The sequence below is a fragment of the Neopelma chrysocephalum genome, unplaced genomic scaffold, assembly GCF_003984885.1.
Source record: "Neopelma chrysocephalum unplaced genomic scaffold, ASM398488v2 Primary Assembly neopelma1_122, whole genome shotgun sequence".
Classification (NCBI taxonomy): Eukaryota; Metazoa; Chordata; class Aves; order Passeriformes; family Pipridae; genus Neopelma; species Neopelma chrysocephalum.
In genome coordinates, this window is record NW_020897784.1 from 396,731 (window position 1) to 420,875 (window position 24,145).

Consider the following 24,145-nt stretch of genomic DNA (forward strand, 5'->3'; position numbering starts at 1 on the left):
CAGCTGTGCCAATATGAGAGACCCCTGCAACTCATCTGTGACACATCTCCTGGGGTTTATTTCTTTTATAACTGTTGCCTCTTTTTATTTTTACCTTTCAAGATTTTTTCTTGTTTTCTTGGGCTTTTTGATGCATACAGAATGAGAAAGAAAACCCATGTCAAAGGCAGCCACCTGAGGTAGTGGCCAATCAAGTTAATGTCGAGTGACCTGCCCTGGCTTGTTTATTTACATGTAAATAAACACACAGTAAATAAGAAACACACTAAAGCAGGGTTTTTTCTAGCTTATATTGTTCATTGTTCAGAAATGCTTTACAAGGGATAGCATGAAGATGAATTAAGAACATAAGGTTGGCTACTCCTTCTTCACCTCCTTCACAGGAGGTTCCATTCGAGGACGTTTTCCATGTCTGTGTCCCCTTTGTCTTGGGAAGCTCGAGCTGGTTTGATTGAATTGTCTTTTTGCAGTCACTTTTGCTTTCCGCTTCCTCTTACCAGTTCTTGCTTTGGGTTTGAAAATCACAGAATCTGCTTTCACAGGCTCATCTCTCATACCTGGAGACCTTGGCCGTGAATGGAGTTTTCTGTGTGTGGGTGAAACAAAACAAAACAAAAAAAAAAAAGGAACTTAATTCAAAACAGTCACTCTTCCCTGTTGTTTTCCACTCAAATTTGGTTTGGGTTTTTATTTTTTTCCCCTCCTCAAATGATTATGTCAAAGCTTGTTTCAGCTTGCTGCCAGTAATGGCATCGTTGGCCCAGGAAGAACTTGGTAACATAAAAGTTTCTGCTGACAAGGTAAAACAGCTGCTGCTCTGTGAGTGCAAACCCACCCAGGAAAGGTCGGGTTATCTCCACTCTCTTGTGTCACTTGAGCTGCCAGATCCAGGGATGGATTTAAGGGGGTGACACTGGCCTCTGCTGGTACAGAATGCACACAGCTGTCACTCCTCTGCATTTACATGCAGCTGGAATCATTTTTGTTTCAGGAAGAAGCAAAAAGAGCAAGTCTGAATGGCTGTAGTGTGGTACCAGCCATGGAGAAAACACGATTCAGCCTGAAGAGCAGAGCTCTATTTTAAAATACCACCTCAGCCTAAATTCACTCCTCATCTGTCAGTTTGTACAGGATGAAAATGCTGGTGCTGCAGCTGACACAGAGGAGTGTTCTGTTGGCCAGATGTCTGAGAAACCCCTGGCACAGCCCTCTGCTCTAACCAAGACCAGTGACCACACTGGAGAAAAGTCATTTCTGAAAGCTTCTGAACTCGGCTCTGGGAAGGTGCCTCAGTGCCACGACCCTGGGAGAGGCTCTGACAGCATCACCCACTGACACCTGTAATACAGTCTCCTGCCCAAGTGATTTTGGAGATAAGAAACATCAGGTTTTCTCTCCTAAGAAACCCCAAAACTTGTGTCCCTGTTTGTTCCTCTCTGCCCTGATTTTAAAGAGGAAGGTGAATGGAGGGGTATCACGGTGGCAGGAGTTTCGTGTTCTCAACTTTCTCATTTTTCTCCAGCTGCCTGTTCCCTTGAGACTCCCCTCATTTCCAGATCCTCATCCCTGCCTGCCACATCCTCCCCCCAGCAGTTCCCTCAGGCTTCTCTCTTTTCACACTCAGCTTTGTGACTGTGGGGGGAGGCTGCCCGTGCTCCAGAGAGATTCCCCTGTGCCCAGGGCTCCTCTGCCCCCTTGGGTTCACCCAGCACCTCACCCTTCAGAGCCTCAGACTCCTCAGCAGATATTAACTTATCTGCTCTCAAACTCCTTTTAATTCTCCCACAGAGGCTCCCTGTGCTGTTGGCTCAGGATGATGGATTTGGCCCATTCTTGTCCCTCAGGTGCTATTTTCTTGCTTACTGAATTGGAGATTTTTAGACCATCTGTGGGATGGATTCTGAGTTTTGTTTTGATTTCTCTATAAGATTTTATAAACACAATGCACCCTCACAATCCATCTCTAGCAAATATACCAAAAGGAAGGACTGAGTAAATAAAACAGACTCCTCCCTCTCCAGCTGAGAAAGCAGCCTGGCTCTTTGAGATGACTAAATTGAAGGTGTTCAAAATGGGCATAAAATAACAGCCTTGACTTTTCCAGTAATTTGCTCAGTCAGAATCAACTAAGTTGTTAAAGAAAGAATGTTGGAGGCTGATTTCTATTGGGAAATTAATTTCTTCAGCCTTATTCAGTCAGGAATCGAAAGGGCAGCTTTCCACCTCATCCTTTAATTATATTTATTTTTTATATGTACTTATGGTTTCCTCAAAAAGAGCCCAGTTTTCAGAGTCCTCTTTTCAATCGTGTGCTGCAGTTTTATTTTAAATAATCTTACTGCAAGCACAGATCCCCTTTGTGAAAGCCCACTCAAATTAAGCCATTTAAAAATTAATTACCACTTTTATTCTCCGCAACTATCTGTACACACTTATTTCATTATAAATCACAAGTTCAAAATTTCTGTGGAATACTTACAGTTCCCAGGTCGGTTTGCCACTTTGGAGGTCATTCACAGCCTAGAGGCAGAAGAACATTTACAAACAGGTACCAGGAAACTTGAATAGACCTATGAACAAAAGCCTCCCCAGAGGAGAATTGCTTGTGTTCTGCTGTGACTGCTCTCAATCCAAAAGTAATTCAATGGCAGATGTAGGAACACATCCCAAAAACACTGTTAGCAATGAGTGGTTGTAGTTTTTGAAGCAATAGTGGTGAGTCACTCTATGTTATTGTGTCTTTTGCTTTTTGGCTGAAGGCTTTAAAGATGATTTTTCATTGTGTAGTTTTCTTTGTATTGGAGATTCTGTTGTTGGCCCTGTAAATTTTTTCTGGAATGTTTTACAGTTCTCATTTCTTAATAATATCAGTTAGAGCAATTGTAACCAGGTTTAATTCAGTCTTTCAGGTGGTTGTGACATCCAAGCAGCTGTTTTGCACTCTTGTTGACAAAATGTTTTGAGAATGTTTGAATGTAACAAATATGGGGATGTTTAAGATTTTATACTTATTGTTTGAATAACATTATTGTGATAATTGTATGTATGTGGATGTGTTTGAGAATTTAATAACTTCTAATAACTTTTATTTTTAAAGCTACTGGGAAATTAATGAAAAAATAGGGAAAAATTTTTAAAACTGTAGTGTTCTGGTTTTGTGGAGATAAACTTAAATGTTCTTGGTTAAAATGACACTAATTTACATAGTGAAAACTAATTACAAAGGCTTTTAGGCAACAAGGAGAATTTTTCTCTCTTTTTATACCACGAAACAGAAAGTTTTAAATCCTTTTCTTTATCTTGAGTTCAGCAATTGATTGGTAATCAGCATGCAATCTATGCTGAAACAATCTGTGGGTAAATTTAATTAGTTCAAATTTAGCTCCTTAGTAAATTGCTTCTATTGCTCCCATGATTCCTTGCTACAAGTGGTAACCCAGAGCACTTGGATTTAAAGTGCTCCAGTGTTAACACCAGACTGGAAAGTGAGGGGACCATGTTCAACAAAAGTGTGATCTGGGTTTGCCAGACCATGTCTAAAGAGCTGTTTGCTTCTGTAATGGCAGAAAATGTGTTTGAGAAACAAATTAAACCTTATTCAATTTAGCCCTGCTGAAGGAGATGTAAATTAATATTTATTTCCCTTTCTGCTTATTACAAATGGCTTTTCTTACAAACAGTTTAATAAAAGTCATTGTTACCTGGCCTGGGAGCTGGTTGGCATTTGAGGAATCAGCAGAAACACTTGTCTGATGGCCTGTTGGGGAGGTGTGTCCCTCTGGTTCCAGTGATGCTGTTCTAGTACCTGTGTATGATTAGAACAATCAAAACAGGTTTTAGCCAAATGAAAGAAATTTTGGGGGTTCTCACACGTACAAGATTAATGGGTGAATATGGACTTGAAAATGGGTCAATATGTTGTTGAATTGGGAACATGAGGCTCAAAATGTTCAACAGTGGAAGCAGTTTCTAATATGCCACAAATAACTCTACAGTTCTGACATTTAACTGTGGTGACATTTGAAGATGTCAAGGCTGTGTCTCCACTCTCCTGTCTCACAGGGACAGTTTGGGTTAGTGGGGATCATTTGCCTATTTTGTACACTCTGCTATTTAATATTGTTGCTGCTACTGTTTGTTTCTTAATTCATCGCTGTTCCCAGTAAATTGTTGTTATCTCAATCCGTGATCTTTACCTTTTGTGCCTCCAGTTCTCCTCTCCATCCTGCCCCAGGGGGAGAGGGATGAGGAGGGGGAATGAGCAAGTTTGGAGTGTTTCAGTGGGAACACTAAATTGGGGAATACCACACCTAAATCACAGCAAAGGGAAAAATGCTTCCTGTTTTTTTCCTTTTTTTTTTTTTTTTCCCTCTTTGCATGAGACAAGTCCTTTCCTATTCATAGTAGAATGAAGTATTAATTAGAACTGGTAGCACAATAATTTTGTTCCATCCAGTTTCTGCTCTCAGAAGATCAGGTGTGATGTTCAGAATTTACAAATGCGGGGTTAACACTTACAATCATCACAGTAACTTCTTCCACAGCAGGGAATGACAGCTGCATCAGTCCTTATCTCTCTAGGAATGACACATAACAGCTTATCTGGAATGGGAGCTGGGGAGGAGGAGGAGGAGGAAAAGGCTGGCTCCTCTTGTAGAAGGGGAGGCTTTTCCTTCTTGTCTCTGGCATAAGCTTCCCTGAAGGGGAGTGGGGAGAGGGGAAGGAAAAGAAAAAAGTTAAAGGTGTATAAAGGAAAACTTTTCCAAGCTTCGAATTTTGTCAAAGGAAAATAACAGATGGAATTCTTCTCAGTCCACTTTAGCCCCCTAAACTGCAGGCATTTAGTTTAATCTGCTTTTTTGTAGCCTTAATACGAGAAGGGGGAGGGCGAAACAATTTTCCTTCTGCAAAACTCTCCCATCATTGCACCAACTAAAAAATGAGCTCAGAGTAGAAAAATAACTTTTTGACAGCTAGAAATGAGATGAAATGAATTTCACCTTCCCTTTGCTAGAGGGTAAATTACAGACTCATGATAAAGCTGGTCTCTGGGTAAATACATTTTATAAATAGAAGAAGTGTGTGTTAAAACTTCTACCAAAGGAGATTTGAGACAGACAAACAGAAGGGCTTAAAATGCATAAGCAGACCCATAATGACAGATCAGAGAATCATAGAATGTTTTGTGTTTGAAGGGACCTTGGAGACCATTTAGTCCCCCCTGCCCTGGGCAGGGACACCTTCCACTAGCCCAGGTTGCTCCAAGCCCTGTCCAACCTGGCCTTGGACACTTCCAGGGATGGGGCAGCCACAGCTTCTCTGGGCAACCTGTGCCAGGGCCTCCCCACCCTCCCAGGGAAGAATTCCTTCCCAGTATTCCATCTAACCCTGCCCTCTGTTGGTTTAAAACCATTGTTCCTTGTTCTGTCCCTGTCTGCCCATATAAAAAGTCCTTCTCCCTCCTTTTTGCTGCCACTGTGGTGACACTGGCACTCAGATGTTTCCACATGGTTTCCCTTGTTCCCTTTTGGATCAGTCCAATGGATTCCATACTTACACATTAATGATTGGTATAGCATATTTTCCCTTGGGGGTTATCATTATTCCCTTTGCTTTGGGGTCCTTCACCTCCACCATGAAACTCGCTGGAATCCCTGAGCTCCTTTTAATCTTGGGAACACCCTCAGTGGTTTTGTTCTGCTAAGAAAAGAAATGCAGACGTAGCTGATCTTAAAACCCACACTCAGAATGATGTTTCAATGATTATTTGAAGTGGCAAAACCTTTAATCCTCTCTTTTTACCTAACATAGGGGTTGCTCCATCCAAATACTTATTTCCCAGAATCAATATGGGAATAATCATGGATATATAATGAATTTGCCAGGATGTTCCAGAGGCTGAAGCAGTGTTTTGAACTCAGGTGACATCCTTGGACCTAATTTCAAGTGAAATACCCCTTGGCTCAGAGAAAGGACACAAACCCACTCCTCCTCCAAAGGGCTGAATCCAGGGCTCTGAATCAGTCACTGGGGAAACTTCTATTCCCCATCTACAGCTGAGGCTGAATTCATCCCCCATGCACACACATTTAAGCATTAAAGGGTGTGAATATTCAACCAGAGCCTTGTGCAATGAAAACACACAAATATTCAATAGATGGGGTCAACAGAAACATATTTTTAAACAAAATATCAAATACCATGAATTGTCATTGAAAAGAGTTTAAACCATCAAAATTTCCAGAATATTTATAAATATATATATATTTCAATATATAAAAATATGTGTATCTCACAGAGAGGGATCTACAGGCATATTTAATGCCTGTGACCTAGGGAAAAGGAAATTTTTCATTGATAACTTCAGGTCTCCCTTGAATTTTGAAGAGTGTTACAACATTGGCACATAACCTTTGTATTTCACCCCAAGAGTGTTGGATTCCAAAATATAATATCTGCAGAGAGAGATTTGAGTGATCTTTGCAAAAAGCCATGGGCTACAGAAGCTGAGAAAACCCCCTTCATTGACCTCATCCCTGTGGATTTTTCCTGCCTTCTCCAGCAGGATGTGAGGAGACTCTTTGCATGATGTTTTATCACATGCCCTGCCAAAGCCAGAGAGTCTTCACCCTGATCTCATCAAACCTGTGCAGAAAACCTTTTGTGCTTTATCTCTCCCTCTGTGTTCCCTGAATCCTTGCATTCCCTAAACCCAAATACCTTTTTTCCCCTGTAATTCCCCCAAGATAAAATGGGTTTTCCCCTATGATGTGTGTGTAAGACCCCAAATTTGTTAACCTGGGTTTTCCCCTTACGTCATCCCCTGAAAACCTCTATCTGTAATATTTGTAATAGTTACAACCCCTTGTGAATATGTAGACCCTAAAACCTTTAAATATGAACTTGTAAGTCCAACAAAGCATTCCAGTTTCTTGCCCCCAAGCTGGGATCATCTTAGCATTATTGACCTGCACACAAGAGAAACAATCCTTCATGTGTTTGTTGCATAATTGCCAAGGTAAAAAAAATCACAAAAACTACATTAAGCCCAGAAGGTCTCCCCAGTCTTACCCCTGTGTTTGGGCATTTCTTCTTACAGTGACCTTGTTGTCCGCATTTAAAGCAAGTATTGGGTGGTGGGACTGGACCCAAGGGTGCCTTCAGGTAACTGCAGGTTTTGGGGGAAAAAAAAAGGAGAAGTCTTGCACGTGTCTCCCTTTTCAAAACGTCTCTGCAATTTTTCCGTCGCCTTCGACGACCAGATTTGACACAATCAACACTTACTTGCTGGGATCGTAGTAAGAGCAGGACTGCAGCATCATGACTTTGATCTTTTCCTCTTCAGGAACGTTGGTCTCAGCCAGGCTGGGGCTCTGCACAGCAGGGAAGGGTTGGACACACACCTTAGGAACGAGTTTGAGCCCCCGCAGCCAAAGAGGACCCCACTCACCCCAGCCCTGGGAAGAGCAGCCCAGTGCCGGCTGTGGTGGGATGAAAACAGCTGCTTATATAAAACAGAGCTGCCCTGAGGATCTTCTGGGGGGTCCTTGCACCATTCCATGATGTTTCTGAGCCTGGGAACCTACTTGGAAAGAGCATCCTGGGGCACTGAGAGCCTTGGGCCCTGTTTGTGCCTGGCTGGAAGCCTTGGGTAACCAGCCCAATTTGCTTCCAAGAGGACTGAAGCCATGTGTTGAAAAAGTTGTACTATCCAGTATTTTTAAAACTGATTTTTGAGCTCCAGGCTATTGGAAGAAGGTCTCTGCTGCACTTGTAATTGAGAAAGATGGGTGCAAGCAGCATTGGTTCCGTTTTGCAGCATTAGGAGGACACCCCATTGCAGAGGCAGGGCAGCTGGTTTTGCTTGCTGAAATTCAGCTTCAGACCCAGAGGCATTAAAAGGAAACAAGATTTTCATGATTGCTCAGCAAGCCACAGATTCTTTTCAGCAGCCTGACCATGGTGTGCTGCAGGCAGTCCAACTGCAAGGTCCCTGACTCATTCCTATTCAGTCATTTAACTGCAGAAAGCACAATCTGCAGGGTTTTGCAGTCGAGATGGTCTTTTACACATCCACCTTGTGATAGAAACCCTCTGCACAACCAGATCTTCAAGTTATTGAAGCCAGCTGATTTTTTTTTCTAAGTAATATTTGTTCAAATGATTTTATTACACACTAGTCCAGATACAAGCAGGGCCTAAGGGAGAAAATGAGTGGTTTGGACCTTCAAGCACCCAACCACTCAGGGCTTTGCTTTTATTCACAGAACAAGCCAAGAAGGGCCAACAATTTATTTTGTAGTTGTTTCATGGACAGTGTTTTCTCCAAGTAACATAACCCAGACTGACATCTTTGAAACAATTTCCATTAACATTTAAAAAAAAACCAACTTATAGACACTTGACTAATTTGTTTGAACCAGAATGGTTTACAAAACACAGGCAAGCCCCAAAAATCACTACTAGAATAGACCAAAATTCAAATATGGCATTTGGTGCAGAGTAATAATAGAACAGAAAATGTTTCAGAGCACGTTGCCTCCGTGCTGAGCCACTCTGCACTGCAGGGGTCAGGGTGAGCAACAGTTCTCAGCTGCTTTGTTCCTGCATTTTTCTGAAATACTTTGATTTTCTCAAAAGCTTAAATGTGTACACCACTTGGACAGGTTTTCACATTGCAGAGTAAAACTTCACATGAGTTTGCAGAGCCAACAACATCTTTAAGCACAGCACTAGTGAAGACCAATTTCTTTTAGTGGCTGCCTTCCAAACTGATTTTTCTTTTTTCCTTTTGGCCAATGTACATAGTGTGATTTCTTCAGTGGAGGAGGGAAGACATTACCAAATGGGCAGACTTTTCTTTTTTTAGGAAACGAACTTCAGCCTTTATTATCAGAAGAAAGGACTCAGTGCTGTGTTAGTTTTCAGCACAAAAATAATGAAATGAAACAGTAAAGAGCTGCTGAAATGCTTCTTCTTTGTGTCTTGAAGGTGGGTGACACTGCAGCATTATGTTGGGGCTGATAAGGTGCTCCCCTTCTATCTCCCCAAACTGGGAACTTCTCCCAGGATAGTACCCAAACATACACACATTTTAAACTTAAAATACTTAAAATTACTAAAAATAAAGTTTTGTTCTCATTACAACAGTTATCCAGCCATAGATCACAGTGTAAGATTTAAAAAATATGAAGCGAACATATTTTTTCTTTTAGTATTTGAGAATAATATCTCTACCTCAATGAGCTGGGCCAGAGGAAGGGGTACAGAAGGGTCAGCAATCTGTTCAAAAAAATTAAACACATATTCAAGTTCTACAACCAAAACATGGCAATAGTTAACTTCCACAGCAGTCTGAAAGTCTGCACTACATCCTCTGCCACTGAAAAAGGCATTTCCATCCTAGTGCCATGGGTGTTTCTTCAAAACAAAGTCCAACCTCATGACAGATTAGGAAAGCCTCTGAAAAGAAGCTAAAAAACCCAAACCTACCTGGGGTCAACTTATTGCTCAGAATATCTCAGAGAGGAACCCTTGTCAAATGCTCACAACTGTGTAGAAGTTGAAGGGGTAAGAAAGATGTCAATTTTCAGCTAAAAAGGATATAAAGACCATTGAAGTCTATTTGATAAGGAAACATCACTACAGGAAACTTATTTTCAGTGCAGTTAATGCCTCATGACTTATAAATGCAGCTGGAGATGCTTTTCTGAGCACAGTGGAGCTGTTTGTCACGATCAGGCACAGCTGTAGCAGCACTGAAATGTGACCTCTGCCCTCCTGGCAATCAGTTTAAAGATGCCAAACTCACCAGATCCCCCAGAATCCAAAGAAAAACACCAGCTCTGAACATCAACCATTACTGTAACACACCCCTTCGTCTAGAAAAAACCCCAACTGCTCAAACTATTGCAGTAAAACTGTTTGCCATGAGAGAGTAGCCTACAAAACCTGAGGAAACTGGTTTCATGTCTTTTATTATTCTCCTTGCTATCAGACCAAAGACAATTTTTTACTGATGATGAATAGATGGACTCACAGCACAGCCCTGTATTTTTTCTCCATTGCAGCCCTACTGCTCCCTCCCAGGTGCCAGCTGGAACATCTGGCAGGGGTGCAGTCCCCAGGTCTGGTTAGGACTGAGCTGCTCTTGGGGAACTGTGCAAGTGATGGTTTGGCTCAGGTTTTGCTGAAAAAACTGTGCTGAGTCAAATCAGCTGCATTTACAACCTACACTATGTTTGACTGGAAAATACATCAATGCTTGGAAAACTAGTACAAGGACTTGTATTAATTGTTTAGGATTAAGTGTGGTGTGTAGAAAAAGGTGAGAGATTGTGGGTTTACATACTGCTTTTGGTGTTCCCTTCGCTGGATTTTTTTGACACCTAGAAGAAGAAATAAAGGTGATCAGAACTTAAAGTAAAGCACTCACACCCAGCATAAAGCATTGAAACCAGATCCTAAAACCAAAACCCTGTTTGTGAGCACAACCCTGAGGCATCTGGAGTCACTGGGCAGTGTCTGAAAGCACTGAAGCAGTGACAGGCCAGGCTACACACAAATTCAGGGGGTTTTGCTTGGATATGCTTCGTGAGGACCAGGATGCTGCTGTCCTGTGTGTTTGGGACACACTGGAACTCCTCAGGGTACTTTATTTATTGAGAATCAACACCAGAAAGACATGGCAAAGTTGCAAGCTAATAATATCTCCTCACTGTGGGCAGAGACACCTCTTTCAGAAGGATGGACTTTAAATGGTGCTGATGGAGCTGAACCAGAACTGGTGTGAGTGAACACAGGAAGGACAACAATAATCCTGTAGTCAGGATTGCATTTGAATATCTGTAATTGTAATCAGTAGCTCTGATTCTCTGTCCAGAATTAAAACTTGGAACACAGGGATCAGCTCAGGGGACTGTCCTGGTTTTGGCCAGGACAGGGTTAGTTTTTTGCAGTAACCAGGAGGGGCTGTGGCCAGGGCCCAGAGATTATTCTATCCCCCCTCAGGTCATTGCCAGGGCAGGGGGAAGGGATTCTATTCCAGGGAAAAAGGGTTCCATCCAGCTGAGCAAACCTGGTGTCCAGTATTGTCTATTAGCTGGGATTTTTTTACTTTTCTTACACTTTTTGTTATTAATATTGTTGCTGTTACTGTTCATTTTCTTATCTAGCTGCTTTTTCCTGTAAATTGTTCTTATCTCAACCTGTGATCTTTGCCTTTTGTTCCTCCAGTTGGAGTGGGGAGGGGGTGTTAGTGGGAATACTGAATTGGAGAATATCGTTCCTAGACCCCAACAGGTACAAACAGACACAGAAAGATAACCTGTAACATTTGGTAACATGCTAAACTGCTTATGAATTTCAATATTGGAAAGGATTAACTATTCCTTCACTGCACTCGCACAAAAGCCAGTGCAGTTTGGGGTATGGTTCTTTTTCTCTTGCCTGAAATGAGCATTGTCTTTAGGAAACTAAAAGGAATTAATTATGGGTGAATACCCTTGTTTGCACAGGTCACCAGCTGGCAACCCTTGGTTTTTTGTCTACAGCTAGTATGGGTGTGAGAACACCTGCCATATCCTGCAGGTACTCCTGCAGGAGCTCTGTCCCTTCCCCAAGTACAGGAAAGAGTCAAACACTGATAATCAGACCCTTCTGGAAGGGGAACAAACTTTACCCTACCAGGCATACCTGTCTCTACTATAAAAGCAATAAAATCATTCACATAGAATACAGAATCTCCCCACGTAGAGGGAACAGGATCTGTGACTTGGCTCTCAGCAAAATCAACCCCAGGAACAAACCCAATGGAATCATCTTAAAAGTCACCATTGCTGGAGTTTGAACTCCATGTCCCAGCAGGCCTAAAAATCTGTTGGCTTTGGGGCAGATACATTAAAATCTACTGCATAACAACACAAAATAACTGCAGCTTTAACATATGCAGTCTGAATTATCCATTAAAAAAGCTCACACACCGACACCCCTCACAAGGAATCCAGTGCTTCATGGGTACTCACTTAGCCTCTGCTCTGCTGGCAGCTGTTCCTGCTCCAGCAGGGACTCTCCTCACGATCACCGATGAATTCTTCAGGATCAGGGCGTTGGCATCGGTGTATTCTCAAAACAAACACAAGAAAAAACACCCCGTGAGAATGGATATTCATGGGAATGGGTATTAATATCCCTTTAGGGATCTGAAAGCAAAATTTTAGATGCAACATCGTGCTTTGATTGTCTCAACACACAAACAGAACCTTTGAAGAAATCTTCAGGTTTGATAATCAAACCAAAGTAACAAAATCTTTCTCTTTTTTTCTTTTTTTAAATAGTTTGAATGCCAACAGCAAAATGCTCTCAAAGGTCACTAAAGGACAGTTGCTAATTCAGGAGGTTCTTTCTTGATCTGGCTTGAGTTGCTTTTGCTTCTGCTAGGCTACAAACCCAGTAGATCTTTGGAGAAAAGAGAGCCACAGCAGCCTCCCTAAAGTCAGATTAGCTTATCTGCAACCAAACAGGCACATGGCTAAAGTCTGATACCTCTGCATCATCCCTCTCATGGCTTTAGCAATTCACCTGCACTGCTGGTGCTTGGGACTGACAGACCACAGCTGTTCTAGTTCCATTGCTTTCAGCTTTCTCTGCCAGATTCAAAGAAATCTGCCCAGTTTGTTTTAATGTCATAGAAACACAGAATCACAGAATGCTTTGGGTCAAAAGGGGTCTTAAAGATCATCTCGTTCCTCCCCCCAGCCATGGGCAGGGACAGCTTCCACTAGCCCAGGTTGCTCCAAGCCCTGTCCAACCTGGCCCTGGACGCTCCCAGGGATGGGGCAGCCACAGCTTCTCTGGGCAACCTGTGCCAGGGCCTCCCCACCCTCACAGGGAAGAATTCCTTCCCAATATCTCATCTAACCCTGCCCTCTGTGAGTTTAAAACCATTGCCCCTTGTCCTGTCTCTATCTGGCCGTATTAACAAGTGCCTCTCCCTCTGCCCCTCCTGGTAATCAGTTTAGGAATGTCAAACTCACCAGATCCCACAGCATCCAAATAAAAACACACTTCTAAACATCAATCATTATCATAACACACCACTTCATCTAGAAACAATCCCAGCTGTTCAAACTATTGCAGTAAAGGTGTTTGCCATGACAGAGTAGCCTATAAAACCTGAGAGGGGAAAACCCTGCTTTTAATACGCCCTGTTGAGATACTGGGTGACTATTTTGATGTGTCCCCACAGCCTCCTCCATGCTGAAATATCCTCCCACATTTCATCATCATTTTACCTTGAGAAATTCCGGAAAACAAAAACATTTATAATCACTCTGTGTTGCACATCAATGTGCAAGGTGGGGGTTGGTCTCTTCTCCCAGGCAACTCTCAGCAAGACAAGAGGGCTCAGGGTCTTCAGCTGTGCCAGGGGAGGTTTAGGTTGGATATTAGGAAGAAATTCTTTACAGAAAGGGTGATCAGGCATTGGAATGGGCTGCCCAGGGAAGTGGTGGATTCTCCATCCCTGGAGGTTTTTAAGAAGAGACTGGATGTGGCATCAGTGCCATGGGCTGGGAACCACAGCGGGGTTGGATCAAGGGTTGGACTTGATGATCTCGGAGGTCCCTTCCAACCCAGCTGATTCTATGATTCTATGAATCCCATGTTTGGGTTCACCACCCTGCTCAATCCCTGGAGTCAGTTGCACTCCCAGTGTCACACATGCCCCAGGCTGGATGGGCCCCAGGGTGAGTGCCTGGGGACCAGACACGTGCCCATCATCTCCAGGTACCTTCATTGGTCTGGGCATTGAGGATCTGCAGGTCGCTGTTCGCCGCCCTCAGCTTCTTGCAGGCCATGATGCGGTGCTTGAGCTCTCCCAGGGCGATGCTGGGGCCGGGGAAGGTGACAACATCAGAGCTCAGCAGGGAGGAGAACTTGTAGTGGACGTGTGACATGGCCACACACACACAGCCAGGAGTGACCCCTCACTGGGGGGACCTGGACACTGCCTCAGTGTTCCACCAAGGGCGTTTTGGGACACAACCCAGGCCACAAGAGAACACCCCCCACCTCACACTGTGACCTCACGTGACCAAGGGCACTATGGAAAAAACATGGAAGCATGGAGTCCCAGAATGGTGTGGGTTAGAGGGGACCTTACAGATCACCCAGGTCCACCCCCTGCCATGGGCAGGGACACCTTCCACTAGCCCAGGTTGCTCCAAGCCCCGTCCAACCTGGCCTGGGACACTTCCAGGGATGGGGCAGCCACAGCTTCTCTGGGCAACCTGTGCCAGGGCCTCCCCACCCTCACAGGGAAGCATTTTTTTCTTAATATCTAATCTAACCCTGCCCTCTGTGAGTTTAAAACCATTTCCCCTTGTCCTGCCACAATCTGCCTGTGTTTAAAGTCCCTCTCCAGCCTTTTTATAAGCCCCCTTTAGGCACTGGAAGGGCACAATGAGTTCTTCTCCACGTTTAACAGACCTGGCTCTCTCCTGACATGGTTCCCCTGTGACCTGTTGGGGTGTAAGGCAAGGACAACTGAACGTGGCATTGTAGCATCTCACCCTCCAGCTGCAGAGTTGAGTGGGCAACAGCTTCCCTATGGAACTGTGCAGGATTCCCAAATTGTGCTTTCCTGCTTCTGCATGAGAAGAAAACGGTCTGGGCAAAAGAGCTTTTTAGTGAAGCAAAGGGTGAAAAAAAGACATTTGCTAGAAAAGCCAATATCTGATAGAGATGCAATTTATTTTTGTGTTTTGTTTTGTTTTTTTTCCAGAAAGAAGCTTCATTCTGCACCCAGGTGAAAGACAGCTGGAACTGATACCTGCTGGCCTTTGTCTGCTTAGTTCTTCCTCAGTTTTTTCTCTTCTCTGACTGAAAAACTGCTGACCAAGCCAGCCAGCCCAATACTACCAGAGTGTGTCATTCCCAAATAGAGAGGTGTAAGCTTCATCCATAGTAAAAGCTGTTGAGAAAGTCATGAATCATCTCCCATTCTGCAAGACAAATTCTTGACTATTTTCTCACTCCTGTTGATAGAACTGTAAATTACTTTAAAATAGCACTTAAAATTTGTAATTTGAGAACCAGCAAGTTCTTGGTGCTGTTAAGAGAAACTTTGTGCACTATAGACATATGGCTATGTTTCCATATATAGATGTTGTCTTCCCACAGATGGAGTTATGTTGTCTTTTCAAAGCTTAGTGGAAGGATTTTTGGTTTTATCATGATCTGTGTCAGCCCTCTGCTACAGCTGCAGCATAAGGATTCAAGTTGTTTAAGTACTAAACTGAATTTTCACTTTTCATGTAGCTGTCATTTTTTCCAGTCCTCTTAATTCTTATCTTTAAATAAACAGTTTAAATATTTGCTTATTTGAGGTTAAAACAGTGCTATCTATCCTTGTCCTGTTGAGATAAGCTACTTGTTTGAAAGGCAGAAAGTTGAGATGACCAAGAAAATACTTAGAAGAGGGAGGCCTACAAGAGAGCTGGAGAGGGACTTTGGACAAGGGCCTGGAGTGACCAGACAAGGGGGAACAGCTTTTAGCTGAAAGAGGGTAGATTTAGATTGGATATTAGGAAGAAATTCTTCCCTGTGAGGGTGGTGAGACCCTGGCACAGGTTGCCCAGAGAAGCTGTGGCTGCCCCATCCCTGGAAGTGTCCAAGGCCAGGTTGGACAGGGCTTGGAGCAACCTGGGACAGTGGAAGGTGTCCCTGCCATGGAATGAGATGGGCTTTAAGGTCCCTTCCAACCCAAACCATTCTGGGATTCTAGTCTATGTTCTTCAGCTGCCCAAAGCTGAGGAAGGGGAAGAAGAAAGGGAAGCACAAAAGAGCTGCTGCATAAGCAGGATAAGAGAGGGCAAGAAAGATCCTTGCAATGAGAATTTCTAAGCTCCTTACAAAGCCTAGGTTCAGCTAGGTGTAACCTTAGCCTCAGACTTTGACAATGGTGGTGCCCCATTTCAAGGGGAGGGTCACTGGTGTGCACTCCAGCTGCACTTCAGGGACAGCCCAAACTGAGCTTATCCTGATGGTAATATTTATAGAGTGAAGTAGTTGGCTGCTGGTCAGTAGGGTAGAGAAGATTAATGTCTTTGTTTTAGCTTTGTTTTTCTTCTGTACATTGGTTATCTTGCATAATTTGGGGCTTTGAAACCACCTTTCAAAATATTTTTCCAAGGTACCTTCGTTTCCTTGTACCTGAGCCAGGAGCTTTCCAGTTTGCAAATCCACTCCAGGACACAGGACCTGCTGCTCCTCAGTCAGTCTGATCCAAAGTGTGGCTGAGGATCAAGTGTATCCATAAGAGGCACAACAGTGATATTTGCAGAACTGCCTTGGGGCCTCAGTTTCCATGTCTGTATGTCACTGGTTGTGTTCCTATCTTTGCAAATTTTTTTTCAATAAACAAAAGAGTTTTCTTCTGATAACAAAATTCAACATTGGCACATGACTGGTTTCCAAGCAGTGGCTGGATTTACTGAGCAGACAGGTGGGAGGAGAAGTGACAGCCCTTATCAGCACCAGACAAAGACTTGGGTTTCCACCCAAGTTTTTGCATCCCTTCTTCAGTTATGCAAGACTCTGGTGCATATATGAGCATATTTTGTTGGATATCCAGGCAGAAATGCCGGGTGGGTCTGTTCCAGCTACTGTGGTTGCACTTGGCAAAGCCTGGTCCTCTCATTTTCTCACCATGGGTTTATTAGAAGGCCTGAAGCTGGGTGAGGAGCACTCCTTGCTTGCCACCTCACCTCCCTGCACATCTCCCTTGCTTGCCAGTCAGGCCTTTTGATTCCCTTACAGCAGCACCACGTGGTCTATCTGTAGGTTTCTGCTCAGAAATCCCAGGATTTGTTGTCTTGTCCAAAACCTGGCTTCTCTGCCAGTTTTCCCCTTGCTGCTGCTCTGCACATCAGTGTGGGACCAGAGCCAGTGTGAGTCAGTGTGGAGGGTACCAGGGGCTGCCCTTCACCCTCTGTCAGCACAGTCCCTTTTAGAGCAGGTTGTGGTGACCTGCAAGGGAAAGGGATGCAGCAAAGGCCGTGTCCTTGTGGTTTCCTTCTCTCAGAGAACAAAAAGGATCTTGCATGTGATGCCAGGTCTGCACAGGGTGGTATTGCCAAGGTTGTAAATCAGAAGTGAGAAGCCTCTCAATGCAGCTGAGGGTAAGCCAGGATGAGGAAAAGGAGACGAAATGAGATGTTGAGGATGTTTTATTAGGGCAGGAAATGGGACAATGAGACACATGCAATGGCACTATCTGGGCATCCTCTCTCTCTGGTAATTACTTTGAGGCCATGATCACACCCAGTCTGGCAGGAGTTGGAAGTCCTGGAGATAATAAATTTCCCAAAACTTGGGAGTGCAATGGGACCAACTGGGCAGAAGAAACAAGCTCAAATTAATACTTTTGTCCACCAAAGGCAATGGTATTAACCTTTTATAGGTAACAGAAATTGATAGAAAAGATATGGTTGCTCCAACCACAGAATCACCTCTGAGTTAACTCACTGGGCACCAAAAATCTGTCTTTTACCCACAAAGTTGTAAGAAATTGGGCTTCACACCTTCCAGGGCTTGTGGTTCCATTACCATAAGGTGACCAGGCCCCAGCACAGGGCCTCAGGGGCAGCAGGAAGGCTCATCCTCCCTCCCTGTGCCCACTTGTGGGCCTGGCAGTGCTCGTGGTGCTGAGGCTGAGACATAATAATGCCCAGAGTTCTGACACATGTGGCCCTTCCAATCCAAACCATTCCATGATTCCATGATCATTCTATGATTCCTGGCCCTCTGTGAGCATCATTTTGTATATAACTTGCTTGTTAGATGGTGGGCTCAGCCCAACACTAAGGCAGTCCCACCAGCACTGCATTTGGGGGACAGAACCCACAGTCTCCTGTCGCCCTGGGCACCCCCGTGGTGGCACCAGAGCCAGCACTGCTGTGAGGTCACAGCTGTGTGCCCACACAGCCCCATTTCACAGGGACAGAACCCGTAGCTGCCCCATGGCTGCTGCACTGGGCAGACCCCACAGAAGGGGCTGAGGACACAGAGCTGAGCACGGAGCCTGGAGATGGCGAGGAGAAAGACCCCCCCCAGGAGACGTCGTGGGTCTGCCAGACGCTGCCTGGGGTGTGAGGATGAGGTGGCAGAGGTGACTGTGGAGTTGAGAAGCAGGTACGAGGTCAGCTGCTCCTGCCCGGGGTGTCGGGTTGGGGCCGTAGGATGGATGTGGCACAACGAGGTCAGCGGGGTTGGAGCAGCACAGGGGAGCTGACACATCAGCCCTGTGGCATGCAAAGTCTGCCTTCTGTGGGGATAGGTCCAGGCCAAAAGCCTGGCTCACTCTGTGTGGGGAAGGGAGGGTTTGGAGACCACCAGCACCCAGAGAAGAGGTGGGGGTGCCATGGTGGGGGAGAGCAGCCTGTGCTCTCTCTCTGAACAGCCACTGAGAGATGCCTGCCAAGGGGAAGGTTTGGGTCAGGGGCCACTGAGAAGGAAGACACAGGGTGAGAATTGGGCTGTGCTGCTGGAGGGGACTGCTGATACCAGCTTGTTTCTCTTCTCCTGGAAGCTGTGCAGATGCTCCGCTCGCTGCAGCTCTGGTGAACCTTCATCTGGAAAAGGCCAAAGAAATTGCAAGTAAGCTCCTCACTGACACTTGCCGTGACATCCCCTGGGGCGAACTGGGAGAGCTGTGCTGTGCCAGAGCTCCAGCCCAGTGTCACTAGTGGCAGGAGAGGTGCAGGATGCTGCACTTTTCACCCCATGGAGGGATGTGTAGGGCCCAGTGCCCGTGTCTGGCTCGGCATCCTACAGAAAAGACCTCAAGAGACAGGCACAGCTTTTCTATGGTTTCTTTGCCCAGGGATGTTCTTGAGGCAGATTTGTCAGCTGGCAGATGACCTTGTCTTCCTGGGGAGAAATCATCTGAGCCCGTACATCCTCAAGGCGTAAGTACTGTGTGTTTCTCCTGTGGACAGGGGGCAGGATGGGGATGGCTGAGGGTCAGTGCAAGCAGAGGGGAGAACTGATGGTGTTCCTCAGCCAGCAGCCCGGGGCTCTCACCTGAGCGCTGAATCTTGGGTGCTGTTGTGCTGCAGCCACTCTAAGGAAGCACCAAGAGCAAAGCCCCTTGGCAGTGTCACTGGCACCCCAGAGCCAGAGCCCCCAGCCTTGGCTGTGGGAGGACAAACTGCCACGTAGCCAGGCATTTGGGGCAGAGCCAGGTGTCTGCAGGGGACTTTCCCCAGCTCTGGCAAGACATTGTGTAGGTCTGGGAAAGCTCTGGGAGCAAAGCCAGGCAAGACTCCTATGCTTCCTTGCTGTGAAGGGGGTTGCCCAAGACTTGGCTCGTTGACAGCCCCAGGACTCCCTCTCTTTCAGGCAAAAGATGGTCCAGCAGAAGAAGAGCTTTAGAGTCTATGCCTTGTTGCTCTCAGTGTATCTTGGTGAGTTTCCATGAGCAAACAGCTGAGAGCAAAGGCCTGGCTGTGCTGGATGCCAGCTTTCCTTTGGGGACATTGTGGGTGGAAACTCCTGTGACCCAAGTGCTTCCTGAGTGTGTCCTTGACTGGCACTGACATTTGGGTCACCAGTAAGACTTCCCAGGTAGTCTCATGGCCACGCTACTGCTCCGGCCACTGGGCTGAATGGCTTGCAAGGCTGCAAGAGAAGGGTGGAGGTATTTCCAAGGCTGAACTGGGGATGCCCAGAGGGAAGGGGCTGTGCAGGGGGATGGATGAGGGGGCACCTCTCCTAGCCCACGCAGCCTGGTGCTCACTGCAGTGAGGGGAAACAGGGAGCAGCTCTGGGGCACCGAGCACACCTGAAGACCAAGCTGTGATGTCTGCTGAAGCCTGGGCTGACAGCCCCAGTCACAGGCACGTCCTCTCTCTGCACCCCCCATTCCACACCCCTCAGCTGACCTCCTGCCTGACTCCCAGGGCAGCAGGGAGGAGACAATGGGTCCTCAGGGTTTGCTGCCAACCCTGTCCAGTGACAGTGTCTTGATGGTGTGAATTGCAGTTGGTGTTTTCTGCGGGACCTCCCTGCCAGCGTGGACACTGCTGACAAAGGGACTGATGCAGGTTGGTGACTCGTGTGGGATGGGCACCTCCTACAAGAGAGTGTTGCTGATGGTGGCTGGATAAACCTCGGGCTCTTCGGCTTCCATGTGGAGTGACCCAAAGAAGCAGCAGATTGTGCTGTGTCTTCCTAGGGAAGTCCTCCTTGGAAGCCTGGTGGCTCTGGCAGTGGATGTTCTAACGGATGGTTTTCCCTTGCAGGAGCTGACAAGTGTATTGCCATCAGGCTTGAAAACCTTCTGGTAAGAGATGTTTCCTGAACTGGAACTGGGTCTGTGCAGACATGTTAGCTGACCTTGCTCATTTTCCAAACAACAAAGGCTCCTGTACTTCCCTCCTGCCTTTGCCTTTTGCTCAGCTGTGGGATGGAGGGAAGCACTGGAGCAGCAGGGAAAGCACACGAGTGTCTCCTCACTGACCTCAGGTGCTTCACCAAGCGGATGGGCTGCTCTGACAAGATCTGCTTTTCTGTTCCTGCAGGAATTCAGACACGTTGACTGAAACCCAAAAGTTGCAGCTTCTGCTGGAGGAGGTCAGTCAACTGAGGGTGGAGATCAGTAGTGGGAAGAAAGTGACCCTGCATTTTGGGGAAAGAGGCTTGGCTGGGCAGAACTCCCATGGCAGCACTCCTTGGGGTTGTTGGTGGGGTCAGGCTGTTGTGGTCATGGGTGCTGTTGCTCAGTCTCACAGCTCTGGGGCACAGCCTGCCCTGCGTGTCTGACCCCCAGCTCTGCCTCCGTGGGCACTGGTGGCCGTGCTGAGCTGTCCACTGATGTGGTCCTTTCCTGTGTTTGCTCACAGCTTTCCCAAGAATTGACCAAGATGACTTTGGAATCCTATGTCAAGACTGACTGGGCCCTGAAGAGCTCTGGTAGGGACACAAGCAGCCCAGTCTCCTTGCCCTGTGCTTGTCTGTGTCCTGTCCTTGTCCTCCATAAGGATGACTCTGGGGTTGCCCCCCACACATTCCTGTGCTGATGCCACAGGGATGACAGATGTTCCTGTGCTGGGGAGAGGCTCTATTCCTCTCTGCTGCACTTGGAAAGGGAATGACTGGGTTGTTCTTTGCTGCCTCCCAGCACTCTAAGGCCTGTGGGAGAAGCAGTCACCAGGATGTGGCTGCTGTCACTGCCCTGTGCAGCCAGGCACCCCCACTGGTGGGGAGATGAGGACATGGAGCTGGACAGTGGCATCAGAACTGGTGTCTGAGCACCAGGCCCTCTCAGTCTGTAGCCTCTTGCAGCCACCTGCTCTCCCTTCCTTACAGGGGCCACCATTGACACCCAGAGAACTTCCCAGACCTACGACTGCAGAGAGAGTTGGGTCTGCAGGATTTTATACTTCTTCTGGACTGCCAACCCTCCTGATACTATTCTGCAGGTATCTCAGCAGAAATCATCAGTGCCAGTTTCCTTCCTTCCTGTGGAGTTGGGGACTGTTCTCAGGGGCTGCTCAAACCACGGTGTAGATCAGATTCCCCAAAGCAAAGCTGGAAGGCAGGGCTGGGCCTGCTGGGAAGCAGTGGTTCCCCTTGGGAGGGGAGTGGAGTTGAACTGAGCTGTTCTGCTGCATGCTGCCCACAGCCCTGGGCCACAGCTGGGTGAAAGGCTTTCTTTCTACCTGGTGACCCTGTGTTATGGTTTAGCTAAATTTCTTCAGACCATCGTGTGGTTTTGGAGAAGTGCAGGGGGGCAGGGAGGGAGGAGGGGTCCCACCAGGAAAAATACTGTGAGAATTTAAGAGAATAAAGCTGCTGGCAGGATGGGAACTTGCTCTCTTTGGTTCCTGGGACTGCACCCCCAGCTTTTTCTGTTATTGTTTGGTTGTTGTTTTGTTCTCTGTCTTTAGTAAAATTCTTATTCATTTTCATGCTCCACTCGAAAGCCTCATAATTTAAAAAAAATTTGTAATTTATGGGGAGGGGTTTTCATTCCATCAGAGGTCCTGCCTCCTGGGACACATTGTCAATAAACCAAGACACCCTGTTTCCACACTCATCCCTAAGAGCCACTTTTCACGGGTGAGTGGTGGGAGCAGGGGGGATGCCCCACAGAGACCCTGGGCAGAGGTGTTTCTGCTTGGCCCCAATTAGGCTGGTTTCATAATCAGTATTCTCTGTCCTGTCATGCTGATCCCCCTTTGGTTGGCAGGGAAGGCCTTCTACTTCTGTCCATTTCCTCACACGTGCCTTATTTTGAGGCTGAAATAGATCCCACAGACACACCAGCCCCAACACTTCAAACCACACGGGCAGCTGTGTTGGCCCCAACCTCTCACACTTCACTGCTCTCGCATTCTGGTTGCAGCCAAATGTTTCCCCAGGAAGCTGCTGGGCTTTCAAAGGGCATCAGGGCCAGGTGGTCATCAAGTTGCCAGCACGAGTCCACCCTACTGCCATCACAGTGCAGCACATCACCAAAGATGTCTCTCCAAGCGGGACTGTCATCAGTGCCCCCAAAGACATCGCTGTCTTTGTAAGTCTGCTGGGCACTTCTGGAGGGGTTCTGGGCCTGGGGGGAAGCCAGGACAGGGTCTTGCTTGCTTTTGTGCATCCTCTGAGCTTCGTGTCCGGCCCTCTCCTGAGCACTGCAGTGCCCAAGTGCAACACTTCAAGGGCTTGAGAGGTTCATCCTTTCTTAAGACTTGTTCTGGCTGAGCACCTACGGGTCCTTGACCCTGAGCTCTACCCTAACCAGTTCTAGACTACTGTAGAGCCCCAGGAAAGGCTGGGGAGGCAGGTTTCCTCTTTGTTGGGATGGGTCTGAGCTGCTCTCCTCGTGCTTTGCCCCCGAGGGAGTGGATGCAGACGGAGAAGAGGAATCTCTCCTGGGGACATTCACCTACAGCGTGGAAAAAGAGCCCATGCAGACTTTCCCTCTGAAGGTACACTCCATGCATGGGGGACAGATGCCAGGGAGCAAAAAGGGTTTGCCTGCAAGTGCATGGCAGGAAGGGTGGGAAGGTTCCCTCCCTGGGCAGAGGGTCATGGATCACCTCTGACAGAGACCTGGAGGGGCTCGGAGGGCTGAGTTGCCAGATGCACATGCTGCCACTCCACCCAAGCAATGACCTCGTGCCGGGAGAAATGGGGATGAGTGGTGGCACAAGCTGTCAGGCATCACTGTTGCTCCACCCTGTGACCTGCTGACAAGCTGGGCAGTGTCCTCCCAGCACAGCATGCCCCTTCTCTGCCGCTGCTCTCAGCCTGCCAGGAGGAAGGCAGGCAGAGGGGATGGCAGGAGCTTGATGGGGTCACACACCAGCTGTACTGGAGCACATCCCCAGCCCCTCTGACAGCACAGAGCAAGGGGCAGAGGGAAGGGACATGCAGCCCCAGCCAGGCTGGCATGCAGAGGATGATGCCAAGTGCCTTCCCTTGTCCCCAGCCTCCCCAGGAGCCCTGGCACCAGCAGCAAGCCTCAGGTGTCCCCTGTTTCTCCCGCCTGCTCTTGGGAGCTTGTTCCTGAGCAGGAAGAGGGCTGCCAGGCTGCTGATTCCATGGTGATTTCACTGTGGCTTTTAATGCTCCCATTTTTGCTCTTCACAGGATGTGCTGCCTCCCAGAGCCTTTTCCTATGTCAAACTTCTTGTGAAGAGCAACTGGGGAAACCCGTGGTACACCTGCATTTACCGAGTGCAGGTTCATGGGAGGATGGAAACCCAGAAAGCCTCGACCAAGATCCAAGATAAATAAGGAAGAAAACGCAAAAGAAGAAAGGGCACGGGGTGTGAGGGACTGAAAAAAAGTTATTAAAAAGTTATTAATAGCTTGGAATTATCCTGGGTGGGGTCGGGGGGTAGGGAAGGGCAAATTCTGCCAAGGGGAGACACTGCACTGCCCCATTCCACAGGAGCCCAGAGCAAATTAAACCAACACCATGTGGCCACTGCCTGGTTCATGGCCCTTCCTGGATCTCTGGCAGCTGGATCTAAGGTGGTAGCAATAATTCTCTCTTTCTCTCTCTCTCTTTCTTTACTCCTTTCTTTTCTCCTAATTTCCTTTTCTTGAATATTTGAGTAACTTAAAGCTGGAGTGGGTTGGA

The 24,145-nt window shown here is 46.8% G+C and overlaps 2 protein-coding genes across 3 annotated transcripts; one reads left to right on the forward strand and one right to left on the reverse strand.

The window, feature by feature from the left end:
* Positions 1 to 280: 280 nt before the first annotated feature.
* LOC113974539 (E3 ubiquitin-protein ligase RBBP6-like) lies at positions 281 to 14,064 on the reverse strand. 2 transcript variants are annotated; one of them, XM_027697737.1, is made up of 11 exons: positions 13,790 to 14,064; positions 12,024 to 12,123; positions 10,352 to 10,388; positions 9,238 to 9,282; positions 7,285 to 7,373; positions 7,072 to 7,168; positions 5,558 to 5,697; positions 4,519 to 4,697; positions 3,702 to 3,805; positions 2,480 to 2,520; positions 281 to 586 (listed from the first exon to the last, which is right to left on the reverse strand). In XM_027697737.1, the coding sequence occupies exons 1-11, from the start codon at positions 13,953 to 13,955 to the stop codon at positions 358 to 360; spliced, it is 1,227 nt and encodes a 408-aa protein (XP_027553538.1). In that variant the 5' UTR covers positions 13,956 to 14,064; the 3' UTR covers positions 281 to 357. The 2 variants fall into 2 exon arrangements, with proteins under 2 accessions (XP_027553538.1, XP_027553537.1); XM_027697736.1 differs by having other exon boundaries at positions 5,558 to 5,700.
* A 3,889-nt stretch (positions 14,065 to 17,953) lies between these two features.
* LOC113974540 (SUN domain-containing protein 5-like) lies at positions 17,954 to 23,869 on the forward strand. The gene is made up of 12 exons (XM_027697739.1): positions 17,954 to 18,192; positions 18,590 to 18,657; positions 18,884 to 18,968; positions 19,402 to 19,466; positions 20,044 to 20,105; positions 20,304 to 20,344; positions 20,583 to 20,634; positions 20,904 to 20,973; positions 21,370 to 21,482; positions 22,409 to 22,576; positions 22,896 to 22,985; positions 23,650 to 23,869. Exons 1-12 carry the CDS (start codon positions 18,089 to 18,091, stop codon positions 23,794 to 23,796), a joined length of 1,065 nt encoding a protein of 354 aa, XP_027553540.1. The 5' UTR covers positions 17,954 to 18,088; the 3' UTR covers positions 23,797 to 23,869.
* Positions 23,870 to 24,145: the final 276 nt, after the last annotated feature.

Bases quoted from the DNA above. Each gene is read 5' to 3' on its own strand.
- LOC113974539 (XM_027697736.1), bottom strand. From the start codon at position 13,955: ATGTCACACGTCCACTACAAGTTCTCCTCCCTGCTGAGCTCTGATGTT. The intron at 7,374-9,237 runs GTAGAGATATTA...CCTGCTGTGCAG, and splicing joins CTCTGGCCCAGCTCATTGAG to AGCCCCAGCCTGGCTGAGAC. The intron at 7,169-7,284 runs GTAAGTGTTGAT...CAAAACCTGCAG, and splicing joins TCTTACTACGATCCCAGCAA to TTACCTGAAGGCACCCTTGG.
- LOC113974540 (XM_027697739.1), top strand. From the start codon at position 18,089: ATGGCGAGGAGAAAGACCCCCCCCAGGAGACGTCGTGGGTCTGCCAGA. The intron at 18,969-19,401 runs GTAAGTACTGTG...CCTCTCTTTCAG, and splicing joins AGCCCGTACATCCTCAAGGC to GCAAAAGATGGTCCAGCAGA. The intron at 20,345-20,582 runs GTAAGAGATGTT...CTGTTCCTGCAG, and splicing joins TCAGGCTTGAAAACCTTCTG to GAATTCAGACACGTTGACTG.